Below are 17,463 nucleotides of genomic sequence, written 5' to 3'. Positions count from 1 at the left end.
GGGAAAAAACTGGTTTAGACCATGCAAATCTAAACAACCCAAGACAAAAAACCCTCACTTCCCATATCTATGTTGTAATACAGGAAACTATTTCCTGTCTGGAGTCTGGATTGTGCTGTCAGGTTCATGGGTTCACATTACAGCCCCTGCAGAGGTTCTACTACTTGGAGTCTGAACACAGTATGTTTCTATAAAGTTCAAACGCACTCCCCCCACATCTGCCAACCCACTCCCCCTAAAACTAATCTCACAAGAATTAACATTGACCTGTCAGAATAATGTGCTCTCTCTTCCTGGTCTGGGCAAATTTCAGCAGCCAGCTGTATCCTAGAAGGGAGACTAACGATCAATAATGTAAATACACTGAGTTATCACTTGATCAAGACTGAGTCTATTTAATGAGCTGGAGAAAAGCTGTCTTGGCATTTTTCTATCAGCACTTGGAATACTCCCGCCAGCATCCTTTACTAACTATCATTTAACCACTTGGTGCTATCTTACGTACCCAAAAAGCCAGGAAAAGCATACGCTCTATGGTGCCCCCATAGCTACTAGACTCTGATCGTCTCTGAGGATATGTCTACACACTGAGGAGAAAAAAAGTCTGTTCTTAGATTAGCTAACTTGGGTTAGAAGAGCAGTGAAGATATGGCAAGTCTGTTTTTAACTTGGGTTAGCAGTTCCAGTTAAAGCCTATAAAGGAGCTTGGAGCTCCTAACTCAAGCTACTAACCCCAGTTAAATGCAGAGTTGCCTTGTCTGCACGGCTATTTTAACCCAAGTTAGCTAATGTGGGTTAGCTAAATCGAGTTAAGAACACACCTTTTATTTGCAGTGGAGACATACCCGTAAGGGACTGGTGGGAACTCTCAACAGTGTACTCATTTAAAACCAGACTGAACAGAGCACTGAAGTGCAGACTGGGGAGAACAACCCCGTGCTGCTCACAAGGTAGCTTAGGGGGTCTTTTCTCTTATTTCTAGGATTCTATGAGATCCTTCATCCATCCCCCCTTTTACTATGTATCGTTGCACTGGGGAAACCTCATGGGATATATCTGAGAACTTTTTCAAAGGAAAGTCTTCATCAGACAAGAGAGACTGCAAAACAAAGGTTTCTAAGAGATTGCCAAGTGAAAACCATCAGGGCTAACAGTAGAAGCATGTTTGAGATACAGCTAGACTTTACCATGATGTTTAGGAAAGTGACTCTAAAAATAGCGCCTTGTTGCTGCTACTATTGGGTCACATTCTATCATGTGTATAATTCCTATTGATGTTCATGCAGCATAAACAAGGCTAGAACCTAACACTGTCGATTTTTCCAAGCATGTATCTGTTCAGCTTACTGACAAAGGCATGTTGTTGTTTTTTAAATCAGCAACGCTACATAACTGCTATGGCTATAGAAGAGCCAGCCAAGTTCTATTACACCTCATGCTTCATCAAGGTAACAGACAGATGTGATGGCTGGCAGTGACGTGCAAGGCAGAAAGAACACAGCTGGATTGTGTGACGCCAGATTGAGAGTAGGAAAAGCAGAGCAAGAGGTGGAGGGAATCCAGTTGTGGGAACCCAGTGAGAAATTCTGATATGGAAAATAAACAGGGAAGCACCAAAGAGGGAGAGAGAATTGAGGGAAATCTCACTAATCTTCCTTCTTCCTAGCCATGGCTGACTTTCCCTCAGTTAGGACAGAAGTGCAAGATGCTGGCTTCCCTGGTCTTCCTACTTGAAAGAACTTTGCCTATTTCTCACCTATATTCAGTTCCCAAAGATGTCAACCCCCTCTTGGTTGAAGGACTTATCTTTCTCAGCTTGCAAGAGCTCTGTTCCCTTGTGTCTGTCTAGTGATAGATGTCAAAATGGCCTTCTGTCTCTGCTTATATCTTCCAAAGTTCAATGACCTTGTTTCAAGAGGCAGGATGACCTCATGTTGTTTTTCCCTTCCTGTGGGTTTCCCATCCCCCTGTACGCACATGGGGCTTCCATGGTTTTGATTCTAGGAAGCTTAATTTACATAGGAGACAGGTGTGATGTTCCCTCCTGTCTGGGAGAGACCCATTTCCCCCTTTGTTTGGGCACAGACTGACAAGCCTAACATCCATGAGTATCCATAATTACTGGGATCTACAACCTATCCTGAAGGACGATCCCTCACTCTCACAGACCTCGGGAGACAGGCCAGTCCTCGCTCACAGACAGCCCCTCAACCTGAAGCAAATACTCACCAGCAACTACACACCACACATCAAAAATACTAACCCGGGAACCAAACCCTGCAACAAACCCCAGTGCCAACTCTGTCTGCATATCTATTCAAGGGACACCATCATAGGACCTAACCACATCAGCCACACCATCAGGGTGTTCACCAGCACATCTACCAATGTGATATATGCCATCATGTGCCAGCCACCAAATCAGACAGTCTCTACGCAAAAGAATAAATGGACACAAATCTAACATCAGGAATTATAACATTCAAAAACCAGTTGGAGAACACTTCAATCTCCCTGGTCACTCAATAACAGACTTAAAAGTGGCAATTCTTCAACAAAAAAAACTTCTAAAACAGACTCCAATGTGAAACTGCAGAACTGGAATTAATTTGCAAACTGGACATCATCAAATTAGGCCTGAATAAAGACTGGGAGTGGATGGGTCATTATAAAAACTAATTTCCCCATACTAATTTCCCCCTATTGTTACTCACACCTTCTTGTCAACTGTTTGAAATGGGCCACCCTCATTACCATTACAAAAGTGATTTTTCCTCCCTGGGTATTCTACTGTTAATTGAATTGTCTCGTTAGACTGACCCCCCCACTTGGTAAGGCAACTTCCATCTTTTCATGTACTATGTATATATACCTGCTACTGTATTTTCCACTCCATGCATCCGATGAAGTAGGTTTTAGCCCACGAAAGCTTATGCCCAAATAAATGTGTTAGTCTCTAAGGTGCCACAAGGACTCCTCATAATTACTTATGTAGTGTTAATACATACAATTCACAATGACATTAATCACCAGAGTGTCATAGGCATTCATAAAACACCTCACTCGTTATACTTTTATAATACAGCAATATTGTCTACAATCAGTTGATTCAATTGCTCATCACTTGAGGTTCAGGCCCCCTTCCCCCATCTCTTTACAGACCAGTAAAACTTTGCAATGTATTCTTTGAAAAGTAAAACCCAGACCAAGGTGTAGATGCCATGCTATCTCCTCCCCACTAGTTAGCTTGACAGGTTTCGTTTACCTAATAACTAAATGGATCCTCATCGGCTCTGCCTGACAGCTGGGCTGGTCAGAGAAGCAAATACACATTCCTTTGTCTAGGGCAGACCTGTTTATCAACTCCCCCTGACATGCCTGGCTTATACACAGTTTAGTCAGCATTCCAGCATATATCCATAACTCTTAATACACTCCGCCAGGGCTTAAATTCAGCTGGAGCTGTCTGGAGCAGAGCTCTGGTAAATATTTTCAAACCTCTGGGGGGCCGTGAGCCAGTTTCAGGGGGGCTGCGGGGCTGAAGCCCTGAGCCCTGGGGCTCCGGGAAATACTCTGAGAATTTAAGCCCTGCACACCACATACATACGTCACACAAGAATATTAATGATCAGGGAAATATTGGTTTTCCAATGACATGTTACATGACATCTTTTAGATACAAATTGTAACCACAGTGAGTGGGGGCACACTGAATTGGTCAGGCCAGCTGAAACTCATTACTGGATACCAGGGAGCCCCTTGCCCTCTGGCACTAGGATGCTCTGAGCGTCACAGAGCTGGATCAGACCCACAGTGAGCGGCCTGACAAAGACACACTAGCTAAGATATCACTGGCTTTACCACCATCAAGGTGCTCTGATTTAGGGATAGCAATACTCAGGAAGAGAGAAGCATGGTCCAGTAGTTAGGAGGCTAGCTTGGTACTTAGGAGATCCAGATTCAATTTCCTGCTCTGCTATAGACTTCCTGTGTGACCTTAGACAAGTTCCTTAGGGCTTGTCTACATGAGTATTTATTTCATGGCAAGCTAGGCTGGGACTTTAGCTCGCCGTGCACTGGCTGTCCATGTTGACCCTGCTGACACATGTTAACAGTTCATTAATGAGCTTTGATTAGTCCTTTTTCAAAGAGCACTAGAATTAGATCAAAGTGCATTGACAAAGTGTTAATGCATGTCCGCAGGGTCAACACGGAGAGTTAGTGCATGGCAGGCTAGCGCGGAGTACAGTCACAGCCCAGCTTGCCATGTTCGGTTAGACAAGCCCTTAGTCCCACTGTGCCTCAGTTCTCCATCTGTAAAATGGGGATAAAAGCAGTTCCCTGTCTCACAGGGGTGTTAAGAGGATAAATACATTCAAGATTGTAAGGGGATCAGATACTATAGTAAGGGGCACTGCATAAGTATCTAAGATAGACAGACAGGGCATGAAATCAGCACAAACAACCTCATCCTGAGTCTGACCCAGACACCACAATCCCTGCAGGGTGGGAGGCAGGAGACGGTTCAGAAGAAACCAATTGTGGGTGGAGACCACAAGGGAGGAATAAGCAAGTTGAACTGAACTCAGTTTTTACTACACATCAGTTGAAATGTTTAAGTAAAAGAAACTTACATTGTATGCCTTGACTATCAGCTGGATAATGTTGTTGGAGTCTTGATGTAAAATCTCCACTGTCGTTCCGGGAATTAGTGCTGTAAAATTCTTAAAAACAAACACACAAAGATTCACAGACTGAAATATAGAGTGTGCTCTCAGTTCCACCTGTGCAGCCATTAACGTCAATTGTTGCTTGCATGGGATGGAGGAGACTGTTTTGCCCAGACTTTTCAAGAAAGATGTGGAGAAATTGGAAAGGGTCCAGAGAAGAGCAACAAGAATGATTAAAGGTCTTGAGAACATGACCTATGAAGGAAGGCTGAAAGAATTGGGTTTGTTTAGTTTGGAAAAGAGAAGACTGAAAGGGGACATGATAGCAGTTTTCAGGTATCTAAAAGGGTGTCAGAAGGAGGAGGGAGAAAACTTGTTCACCTTAGCCTCTAAGGATAGAACAAGAAGCAATGGGCTTAAATTGCAACTAGGTTGGACATTAGGAAAAAGTTCCTAACTGTCAGGGTGGTTAAACACTGGAATAAATAGCCTAGGGAGGTTGTGGAATCTCCATCTCTGGAGATACTTAAGAGTAGGTTAGATAAATGTCTATCAGGGATGGTCTAGACCATATTTGGTCCTGCCATGCGGGCAGGGGACTGGACTCGATGACCTCTCGAGGTCCCTTCCAGTCCTAGAGTCTATGAATCTATGACTCTATTAATTAGAGTACATGATACAGTTTAATTTTAATCTGGAGCGCTTGACAAAGGAAATAGGAGCATTATGGGTCCATAAAATGCTAATCGAAATCCATAGCCAAAGAAACTGGTCAAATAACGATCAGTAACCTACTCCCAACCAACCAAGACTCACACCCATTAGATGGAGCAAGATCCAGTGGATTTGCACTTGTGTAAATGACAGCAGAATTTAGCACAAATTCCTGCCATACAGGAAGCCAGCCTTGGATTCCATCAGAGACCGCTCTGGTGGGGATGCTAGTTTGCACTGAAAAGGGTGTGGAGAATGAGATAATAAGCCATTTAACTCTCCATTGGGTTACTAGAATAATTTTGAAATTACCAACATTTGCTTTAGTGCAAGGGATGAGTTTCTGGGATAAGTGTTTTTTTTTTTTTAAACCTGGATGCAAACATTTATGAGAGCACTTTCCATGCAACCATTTCCCTTCTCCACTTTATTTTTTATGATGAACAGCATGATTTCCTTCTTTAAAAAATAAAAATAAAAAAGGCAGCAGTTGTGGCGGGGACCCACACCCAGTTTGGGTGTGTTTCTAGAAATACTTGAGACTGAGAATAGAAACTCTACAGGTGTTTTAGCCCAGGTACTATTTGAAATCCCTCAGAGAAAAATATTTTTTGCTTCAAAGCTCTGGATTTAGTGATGGAAAAATACAGCTGGGCAGAAACATGGTGCGTTCCTAGGTAATGGGATTAAGTAATAGCAGTGGGATGAACAGGTGTCTGCTCTCTCAGATGGTGAATCATTGGCAACTTTCCTAAAATCAAGATCAGGCCAGAGTCTATTTTGGGTATTCACATGATCGTAAACGTTTATCTATTTACTTTAAGAAGCTTACGTGCTTTTCACTGAAACGACACTTTGTAAATGAACTGGAAAACTGCAGAGACACAACTGGGTGAGTTCAACTTGTGCAAGAATTTCCATGCTTTCCAGTTTCCAGCACAGCATGCATCAGATGCTCTCTCACTCACACAATTTAATTCAGAGTTGTTCCTCCTTTCCTCCCACACCAGCCTGCTTCATTCTATTCATGTAAGAAGGGAGACTATTCCAAGTGGCACTAACGTCTCTTTCCCCCGCAATAAATTCTTGATCACATAAAACCCATCTCCCTGCTGGGTGGTTCAACAGCGCTTACCTTGTAAAGGATATAATGAGCTTTTGTCACAGCAAAAATGAGGTGAATGTTGTTTTCAGCCAGTTTCTCCCCAAGAAGTGCCAGGGAAGGATAATCCTAGGAAAACAGATCAGAAAGACTCATTTGTGACACAGAAACAAAAAGCAATTTACTGACAATGGAATCAACTCTTACAGCTCTAAATTCACATCTGCAAGAACTCACATTCTTTATCCCTTTGAACTATGCAAGATACTAATGGTTGTTTTCCATACATAAAGATCTATAAAATAATAATAAAAAAACAACCTCCCCTTTCCACTGTATCTTTGTTATGTGCTCTCTGCAAAAGTTAATGGTGATTTCCAAAAAATCACCACACGCTGGAGGTCTTTTTTCTATTGCAAGAATAGAGTTGAGGAAAGCTCCTAGAATTTTTATTCTAACTAGAGTAGCAAAATTCCCTATGGAAACGCAGCATGTTTTATTGTTATGCAGCGTCCTTATTGTGTAGTTATAGCCAGAAAAGTGACATCTTCTCTCTGTATATGTATTTCCTACACACCCATCACATTCAAGTGCCAACAAAATCAGCTACAGCAAACAACCCATCTGAAAAACTGAACTCCTCACTCTACTTTGCCATCAGTGAGTGCATGGATTTAAATTAGTTGCTATCTTTGAGAAAGGGAGACGAGGCCATTATTTGGGGTTGTCGTCATGGGAAATCTACTGCAGAGAGAGAGATCTGACATTATTTTGCCCTGAAAGTGATGAAATCCATTGTCTGCTCCTCGTGTCTTAGACTAATGGCAAGAAAATAAGCAGATTAACATCAGAGTCTTCACTTTAGACCTGCAAAGCCCACACAGATGTGGGGGAGTGAGAGGGATTCTATCTGGCCCTGCACACCATCAACAGACCATTTGCAGGATCTTCATTGTGGGGAACCTTCTATGTACATTCAGGAACGCAACAATAATTAGAGTTTGTAAGCAGCAGAATAAAGTGTAGATCTGCAGAACAACTTGATAATTACACGGCAGACAAGGACTCATTCACCCAGGAAGTAACCTGCAGTCTCCTCTGCTGACTCACTTGTAATTTCTGAAAAAAGAAAGGTTAGTTTGCCTATTATCATTTAATATTTATATAACTATCAGACCCAGAAGCCCCAGTCAGGAACAGGGCCACATTGTGCTAGATACTGTACACACAGTCCCTGCACTGAAGAGATGACAGACAATATATTGCGCAAATATTAAAAGAGGAGTACAACATTTTACATTTTCTTTACACTCACTGGATTAATCTTGCCATGATTTCGAGTGTCAAATACACCTTTCCTGTGTGCAACTAACCCTGAGGGGTCTGCAAGCTTGAAAGTCTGTTTAGCCATTTTTGGATGCTACAGGAAACAAGGAGGGGACTGGATGGCTCAGAGACTTGGCAGTGCAAGAGGTGTCTTTCACCCGTAGACTGCCGGCTCAAATGAAGCCCCCAGGGTGGTAGGGAGTGAAAGTTGTTGACATCTGTCAAAGGGTCCTACAACCTGCAAGAACAGCTCTTTTAATAGGGGTATTTTGAAACCAAATAAATAAATGCAAGGAATTCGCTGACAGTCAAAGGTTCCGAAGCGCCAATAAAAGGGGACCCCAGCATACAGGAGACACTGTGGTTTATTCTCACCAGCTGGTTGGATGCACTGTATTCATTCGCCTCATTCAGGTGACACTGGCCATCATGTGGCTGGACCAGCCCACCTAACTTCCCATCCAGTGCTATGTGTGGCACATCATCCGTCGTAAAGACCAGCAAGTGAGAGGCCTCTTTCCGCCAGCCAATCTTTTCCTGGGTGGAAACAAAACCAGGAGAGAGTCATCAGTCTCCTCTTCTGAGCCAAGTACTTCTCAGGTTGTGCTGTGTATTGTCCCATCCTCACTCCCATACAACAGAGGAGTCTCTGTTATCACTAATTAAAAGGATACTGCAGGCCTGTCCGCCGACTCCTGACCAGGGATAAAACTCAGGTGCCATTTTCCAACATTTCTTTCAAGTAAGGTTATTAAAAAGGCATGAGGAGGTATGTACATAACTGAACTGTCCACCAGACCCTCTCTGTGCTCCAAGAATAAGTGTTTCAGCTGCTTTTATAGTCAAAGGAGACCTGCCAAATTCCTCCAAACACAGTAAATCTGACCTTGTTTCCTGAGCAACATGGAATTGCCATGCTGCTGCAAACAGTGTGGAGTGATAGTGGGAGCTATGGCATGTTCATTAAATACTGGTCATAAAAAGCTATACTGAGGTGCAATACACTAGATGAGGTCTCTGCCCACGAAGGTATATAGCGTGCGTGCACACACACACACACACACACACACACACACACACACACACACACACACACACACACAAACTGAGCATAGGTTTTCACTTCAGACTTAATCTGGGCTCTTACTTGGTGTTATCTTGGGGCTACAACTTTGTCACAGAAGTCATGGTGGTCAGAGAAATCATGAATTTGAGCAACATTCATGAAATCTTTGCAGTTGCTGTAAAAAACACATTTGATTAGGCCCCCAAGCCAAGTGGCGTTGTGATCCTGTGTGCCAGGTCGCAATGTCCGGGGTGGGGAGCCCGGTCCAGCCCCTGGGACAGGAGCGGTCATTATGGGGTGAGTGTGGTACAGGCTTGCTCTCCAGTCCCCTGGCAAACCCAATCCCAGACCTCGCCTTTTGTGTCTGTAGATGTAGTGGAAACTACATTATTTGGTGATCTTTCTATGACTGATCCTTTTCTTCCTGCACCTGTGCTATGAAATTAATTAAAAATGTCCCTGCTAAAATCAAAGCCTTATTTATCCCCAACTGTTATGGACCAGGATGTAGGTGGTCTGACCTAGTAGTTAGAGCAGGAGTCTGGCCTAGTGGGCAGTGCAGGCAGCCAGGTTGGGGAATAAAGCCAAGGCTCAGCACCAGAGTCAACTGCCAGTTACCAGAGCCGGGGTCAAACCAGATCAGAATCAGGAATCAAAGCGGAGGGTCAGAGCCAAGGTCAGATGCCAAATGCCAGAGACAAAGGTCAAGCCAGACTCAGGGACAGAAATCAGAGGCCAAGGTTGGAGCCAGGACTGCTCGCTGAAGACTGGAGTCGAGGCATAAGGGCAGGAAGAGAGGCAAGGATTAAACATGGTGTACAAGCACGGTGGAAACAGGAGTGAAGATGGGGTAAGGCAGGAGCCAGAAGCAGACCAGGAACAGGCTGGGTGCAAGAGGCAGACACAAGCATGGTCCAATGGAGCACAGCAGGAAACCACCTTGTTACTCAAACTTCCTATTCCTCCTCCTGGCTTAAATAGCGTAGTTGGACCAATCGGTGGAGCTGGGTGATCCTCCAATCACAGCCCCTGTGGGTGGTGGCTTGGCTGGGGTATAGCTCTAGTAGCTTCTCAGCCCACCTGGTTCCAGTAGCCATTAGATGGAGGCTAGGATGTGGCAGCTGTCTGGGGATTCTCTTGAACCCAGGCCATCACACTGGGGAGAGGGATAGCTCAGTGGTTTAAGCATTGGCCTGCTAAACCCAGGGTTGTGAGTTCAATCCTTGAGGGAGCCATTTAGGGATCTGGGACAAAAATCTGTCTGGGGATTGGTCCTGCTTGATGACCTCCTGAGGTCCCTTCCAACCCTGACATTCTATGAAGTTCTATGAAGTAATTCCTCCTGTCTGCACACAAAACCCTCCCACCCAAGTTTGGTGGTGCTTTACACCTAGGTTAGCTGGCTCATCAGGGGCTGTGGGCTAAAACCCAAGTGATGCTTTCACTTGGGCGGATAACCTGCCCACTTTGCAGTGAGGACAGGGATCTGGGCTAAACCACCAAGCACTGATAGTCCTCCAGTGCCTTCCCACAATTCCCCCATGTGCCCAAAAAGACAGACATGTTCTCCCACAATTCACAGGGAAAGAATCATAAAGCAACTCAGCTTACTGTTGCACAAAGGACCATGGGATAGGCCCCCAGAAGCCCTAGTGACATACAGGGAAGAGTGCAGCACTAGTAAAGACACCATAACTTGAATGGGGCTGTGCAGTGAGCCTGCTCACTACCAGGCTGGGCTATCCCCAGAGGCCAATCATGCACAATCACTCTGCAATGAAGGCACACCCTTCAACAGAGAAATCCTCCTAGCTAGCTAGCTTCTGGAGAGAATACTCACTCAGGCCCATACGCTGACTGGCCCAGCTGAGAGCCTGCACTATGGGCTGGGGAACAGTGCCAGGAGTATCCCTTGCTTCTTATGCATAACGTCCAGGCACAATTACAGTCTGTGCTCAGGAGATCACAGGGACTGCTCCCTCTGCACTCCCACATGGAGGCAGGGCACTGGGTGGGGAAGTGCTCTACCCTACACACTCCCATCCTTTGGAGATCCATGAGGCATCCTTCCTTCATGATGTAAAATGCTTCCCAGTCCTCTTCTAAGGCACTCCAGCTCTGTACCACCCACAAAAGCACCGCTGTGCTTTAAAAAGCACAATCAATGTTTAGATCCCCTTTTTGGGGCACCTGTAAGGCCAGGATGGCATTTTCAAAATTCACTGTTGCTGGTTGTTAATCCATAATGTTACAGCACATTCCACCAATGCTCCAGGATTGCATGGACCCCAGGTTACATGTAGGTGCAATTCAAAGCCCAGATGATTGCACTAACAAGCCCTAGATACACATGATGGGGCAGAACAGTCCCAGAATAGGGCCCTCCACTCTTAGGTTCTCCCTTTGGTGCAGTGGAGTCCAAGGCTGGGATTTTCAAATGCACCTGAGTAGTTTGGGAGCACAAGTTCCTTGACTTTCATGGATATGTGTTTTCATGAGTGATTTAGGCACTTCTGAAAACCGCAATCCAACTCTGGTGAGCTTCCTGGTAATTTAAATATTTCAATTCAAATCAATCAAAGAAACCATTTCCCAGTTTATATTTCTCCTTTTTGACATGGTTGCTAACCCGAAGTTTCCATAATGGCATTTCTAAAGAGCCACACAACGGATATAAGATTGTAGGAACAAATACTTGCCATTCACGTGGCTAACACACCAGTCTCACTCATTCTCTCTCCCATCCCCATTGTCCCAGCACAGGCACATTACATTCCAGCTCATTTTGCAATGTGCATTTTTGATCTGGCAAGCACAAGGCATTTGACAGACCTGATCTCTTGGACAAACGGCAAAAAACTTCTCAGCAACATGCAACTCCTCACGTACTGGAGTGAAAAAAACCACTTTAATGATGTTAAACCATATCAAACATTGGATATGCAAGCACTGCGATACCTCCCTTCTCTATCCCTTTGGGAGGACAAAAGCTGACATAGTTTGTAGGACTGAGTCCAAAACAACCCCAATGAGGTTAGAAGGATTAAGCTAGAGTTTCATTAGCTGTGAAACGTGTGTGCATAGACAGACCTGGCTGCATTTAAAAAATGGTTCTGAGGCCATTCAAAAGGATGCTGCTTCTATTCATTGGACTATTGAGACCACCTTTAAATCAAGAGCGGACTATCTTTTAACGTATTTTCCCTTATTCTTGTGCTTAAGCCAAATACACGGAAACTTTAAAAAATGACTTTTCTTTAAAAAGCAAAATAGATTTTGTATTAAGCCAGACAAATCAGACTGGAGATTTCTGGTCCAATTAATAATAAGCAGAGTCCCCTAGAAGAAGAAAACTGGCCCAAGATTTTGTTTAAAGAAAAAAACAAATGTTGATATTTAACCATTTACCGGTTGCCTTTGTTAGCTAAGGAGAAAAATCTATCACCTGAAAGGGTAGGAGGCTGGGTTAATTTTCAGGCTCACTCCTTTTTGTATTTGCAGGGCTCTGAACAAGTGCCCTCTAGACAACACTAAAGTTTGGCATTGATTTCCCTTCCCTGCCTGCTATCACCTACCCCACCAATTCACCCATCCTTCTCCTGCCAGCTCTTCCTTCAAAAGGACACCATTTGCAGCCTGGTGTGCAGCATCCACAAAGGGCCAGATCCTGAGCAGTATTAAACACCTTCTGGCTCCCACCTATTTCAGTGGCAGTTGAAGGTGCCCAGAACTACTCAAGATCTGGGTCTAAATTTTCAAGAGCATCCACCAGTTTTAACACTCTAGGCCAGGGGTTCTCAAACTGGGGGTCGAGACCTCTCAGGGGGTCGTGAGGTTATTACATGTGGGGGTCGCGAGCTCTCAACTTCCACCCCAAACCCCGCTTTGCCGCCAGCATTTATAATGGTGTTAAATATATAAAAAAGTGTTTTTAATTTATAAGGGGGGGGGAGGTCACACTCAGAGACTTGCTGTGTGAAAGGGGTCACCAGTAAAAAAATTTTGAGAGCCACTGCTCTAGGCCCAATACTCGGAAGCGGAACCCCCACAGCTTCAGTGCAAATCAATCGGAACTGCAGGCATTCAGCACCTTTGAGGAGTAGGTCCCAGATGTCTCAAATTGGGCACCAAAATTAGACATGCACACTATTTGTTGCAAGAAAATGGATGGTAACTGGAAAGGGAAAGACGCCCCCTATGGATTGTAAGTTTTTCTTAATTTTCTTAAAATTCCTATTAACTAGAATCTTTGCTGGTGGTTTGGCTCACCATTTACTGGATAGAGAAGACATCTGGGAAAGGTGCAACTCTTGTAGCTACCTACCAGATCTGGCTTTAGTAGCCACGTGCTTCCCAATTATTCCGGGAATGAAACTAAAGCGTCTCTTTTTAATATATGACTTGTGGTATGGACAGGCAGGGCTAGACCCAAGGTTTGAGGAAGGAAGCCATCAAATACTCCCCAAAGTAGAGGAAGGTCAGGGGAAGTTTAAGCATTGCACATATATATTTAATATGTTTATTTTGGCACTAACCTTTGACTAAGTTAATGGTGGCAAGGGCATGTGTGGAGCAGAAGAGGAGACTTTCAGGGTGGGGAATGCATAGGAGAGAGAGGGAGTGGAAAAACAAATTGCGGCAGGGCTGCCAATACATTGGGTGGAATTACTAGGAATCAGGGAGGATATGTGAAACCTGCACAAGGCCAGCCAACCAAGTGTATGTAACCAGTTCTGAGGAAACCAGCATTTCACACAGCCATAAGCAACTACATCATAAAAGTGCTGAAATATGCAGCCAGTCATTCTTCGGTAGTTAATTTCCATCATGAAATGCAGAACACACTGCTCCGTTTATGATCATAAAAACATTCAACCAGGCTTTAGTTTATTTCTACCCAGCTAAAACTTTGAACAAAAACTTGGAGCTCTATTTGTGGTCCCTCCCTCCCCCCCCCACATTTTAAAAAAAAAATCTATATCCGCAAGACAGAAGGTGTCCTTACGAAAGACAGGGATACACGGTCTGATCCCAAGCCAAGTGATGTCAACAGGAGCTTTTCCATTGGTTTCAATGGGGTTTGCATCAGGCCCATAACTCCATGAGTAAATAACATTAATAATATAATAATATATGGAGATCTACCTATCTCATAGAACTGGAAGGGACCCCGAAAGGTCATTGAGTCCAGCCCCCTGCCTTCACTAGCAGGACCAAGTACTGATTTTTGCTGCAGATCCCTAAGTGGCCCCCTCAAGGATTGAGCTCACAACCCTGGGTTTAGCAGGCCAATGCTCAAACCACTGAGTTATACCTCCCCTCCCTTTTTCTTTTTTTTCTTCTAGCAGAACCAAGTACTGTCCTATTTAGGCACCCAAATAAAAGAGGTCTGATTTTCAGATGCAGTGGGCACTCTGAGCACCCGTGAACACGTGTCGAAAAACAGGCCGTTTTATTATTGTAATGTAGGATTTTTAGAAGCACCTATTTGATTTAGGAGCACAAATCCCAGTGGCTCTCAATGGGACTTGTGCTCCTAAGTCACTTAGGCACTTCTGAAAATATTGCCCTAAAAGTTAGATACCTAGAGTGGGATTTTCAGATTATGTGCCAAATGTATAGGCATGAATTGGAGGAGGAATGGAAAGCAATGAGTTGGGGGGTTGTTTCTAAGTGATTTGCACTTTGTACTGCTCAAGTGAAAATTTCCAAAGGATATTTTATAACCAAGCTAATCACTTATTTTCTGCAGCTCACATCATCGGACGTAGGATTCACAAACTTCTTAGGCATTGACAATATTTGTACTTTTAAAATTAAACACAGCAGGAAGCCAAAAAGCTGCAAGTGGAAAATGTAATTACAGAAGACTGGTTAATATTCCTGTCTAGCCAGTTTAGCCTCAATATAAAAGCTCTTCGTGCCTAGCTTTTTCATTGCCTAAGACATTTAGCTTATCAGTGTTGATTTTTACCATTATATCTTTCAAAAAGGAGCCAAATGTTGGTACGGTTATTAGTTTGTATTAATTGTACAAATCTTCCCACTCTAGGATCTAAAAAAAAAAAAAAGAGAGAGACAGGCCAAAAGATCAGGGATATAGAACTTCTCAGACAGCTAACTCAGAAAAGCAGCAGTGTACTAAGTATTGAATACACTCAAATATTTAGACAATTTAGATATTAAAAAAGACTAGCATTGCCTCTAAATTTGGGTGTCCAACTTGAGACACCTTAAAAAGGGGTCTGATTTTCAGAAATGCCCTTCAGGAAAATTCAGACCCTTTAAAGGTGTTTCAAGTTGGGCACCCAAAAATCAAGGCACCTAAAATCTCGTGTCACTTTTGAAAATCTTGCCCATGTAACTGGGACAATGTTAAGGGAAACATGGGAATTGCAGGAACCAGATGCCAAGCAAAACACTCGCATAAGACATGAAGATACCCATACCGACTGCCAAAGTGACTGCTGATATTGTCTGTATTGTGTCCCTTCACTGTGAGCAGTGGAGGTTCCCTGGAAATCCCAGCCACATAGTGGGAACTTGGCCACTTACATCACAATTTAAGACGGTGGAATGTGTATTGACTTCCCTGGCTGACCTGGTCTCCTGGCTGGTGTGGAAGGGGTTGTCAGTGCCATGCCCCTTCCGTCCCACCTCCAGAAGCAGCCAGTAGTTCCCCTCCTCTTACTCAGGAGGATCTGCAAAGAGCTATCCTTTCCATATGGGGGCGGGGAATAAATATTATCATGTTTTAAACAATCATAACAAACCCCACCTGGGGTCACCAGTGGGAAGTGAAACAGAGGTCATAAGCACCAAAAACACACACCTCCACTGCTTGAACTAAAGGAAAAAACTCCTTTACCTGTTAGCAATAGTATGCTCTTATGTAAACAAATCTATGTAAACAAATTCCTAGAGAAATGTAACACAATTACCTAACATGCTACATACTCTCCACATCAGAAGTTTGTTCCAAACCTCAGAGATCCCACAGCAAGTGTCATTACCACTAAGTTGACACACTAGTGCCCTGTGGAGGCAGGGATGTAGTGATATTCAGAGGAAATCAGGGTTACAGAATTAAAAACAACAATAAAATATTAGAAAGGAACCGGTCTCATGAGTATTGCAAGCAATGGGTCTCCGGACTATTTGCTAAAACTGGAGAACACACATAGCCTGGGTTATTACAGCTGTTGCATCTCTAAGTAGGGTTACCATACGTCCAGATTTCCCGGGACATGTCCGGTTTTTTGGTACTCAAATCCCCGTCCGAGGGGAATTGCCAAAAAGTCGAACATGTCCGGGGAAATAGGGAGGCAGCATAAGCCAGGGTCCGCCCAGCCCCAGCACGACCCACAGGGTCCGCAGCGCAGCCCAGCCACCCGGCTACATTGTAGCAAGCTCGGGCGGGGGAAGAGGGGGGCGTAGCCACAGAAGGTGGCGAAGGGGCCGCTGCTGCCCCCGGAGGCTGGGCGGACCGCGTGCCCCAACAGGACCATGGGGAGGCCAGGCCCAGCCAGCAGCTCGGGCTTCCCTCGCGGGCAGGGACTCCCCGGCCACTGGGGGACCCTTCCTCCGGCCCCGTCACCCCGCGCGGCAGGAAGGAGGGGGCGGGGAGTGCGGCATGTGCCGGGGCTGCAGGGACCCATGCTGCCCCAGTCGCCGCTGAGCGTCTGAAGCCCCTGCCAGGCAGAGGCTGCCAGGGGAGCGGGGCAGACGGGGGGTGCAGAGGCTGCAGGGCGAGGAGGAGCAGGGCAGGCAGGGGCATAGAGGCGGCAGGGGGCGCAGGGGCAGGGCAGACGGGGGGGCGCAGAGGCTGCAGGGCAAGTGGGGAGCTGGGGGCACAGAGGCTGCAGGGGTGGGGGGTGCAGGGGCTGCAGGGCGAGGAGGAGCAGGGCAGGCAGGCGCAGAGGCTGCAGGGGTGGGGGGTGCAGGGGCTGCAGGGCAAGTGGGGATCAGGGAAGCACTTAGCAACTCCCAACCAAGATCAGAGCGGGAGGGAGGAGGGGGAATGTGGGGTGCTCAGAGGAGGGGGCAGAGTTGGGGCAGAAACTTTGGGGAAGGGGTTGGAATGGGGGCGGGGAAGGGATGGGGCGGGGCCAGGGGCGGGGCCCCATGGAGTGTCCTCTTTTTTATATGTTTGAATATGGTAACCCTACTAACATTCTGTCTATTCTTCAGCCACTAGGTGTGACTGCAGCTCAAATAGACATATGCAACCTAGCTTGAATCTAGCTAACTCAGGTACCAGAGCAGTGAAACTGCAGTAACATATTTCATTGTTGGCTCCACAAGCCTGCCCAGAACCGTGGGTAATTACTGGGACTAGCCTGCGATGAAACATGAGCTAGATTAGAGCTACCCCGGGTATGTCTACTTAAGCTGCAATCAGGCCTTGTTATTGCAGCATAGACATGCCCCTAGATTTCAAGTTCCTTGGAGCAGTTGTTGTGTCTCCCCCTATATTTTGTACAGTGTTGAAAGTGTTGTTGGAGCACAGCAAATAATACACTATTGATATAATTAATACACTACATTGTTCAGAACTTTAAGCATCAAAAGCACAGGATTTTAAC

At 45.1% G+C, this 17,463-nt stretch overlaps 1 protein-coding gene across 1 annotated transcript in view; it reads right to left on the bottom strand.

Annotated features, from left to right (window-relative positions):
• Positions 1-17,463, bottom strand: part of ITGB5 (integrin subunit beta 5) — a 114,121-nt gene that overhangs the window by 55,570 nt on the left and 41,088 nt on the right. The window contains exons 6-8 of the mRNA XM_054043937.1: positions 8,188-8,349; positions 6,520-6,615; positions 4,635-4,724 (exon numbers count right to left, since the gene is read on the bottom strand). Of these exons, the coding sequence (XP_053899912.1) occupies positions 4,635-4,724; positions 6,520-6,615; positions 8,188-8,349 (348 nt within the window). The remainder of the gene's footprint in view (positions 1-4,634; positions 4,725-6,519; positions 6,616-8,187; positions 8,350-17,463) is intronic.

This window comes from Malaclemys terrapin, chromosome 11, assembly GCF_027887155.1.
Source record: "Malaclemys terrapin pileata isolate rMalTer1 chromosome 11, rMalTer1.hap1, whole genome shotgun sequence".
In the NCBI taxonomy this organism is placed as follows: domain Eukaryota; kingdom Metazoa; phylum Chordata; order Testudines; family Emydidae; genus Malaclemys; species Malaclemys terrapin.
This window is presented reverse-complemented; position numbering and strand designations above follow the sequence as displayed.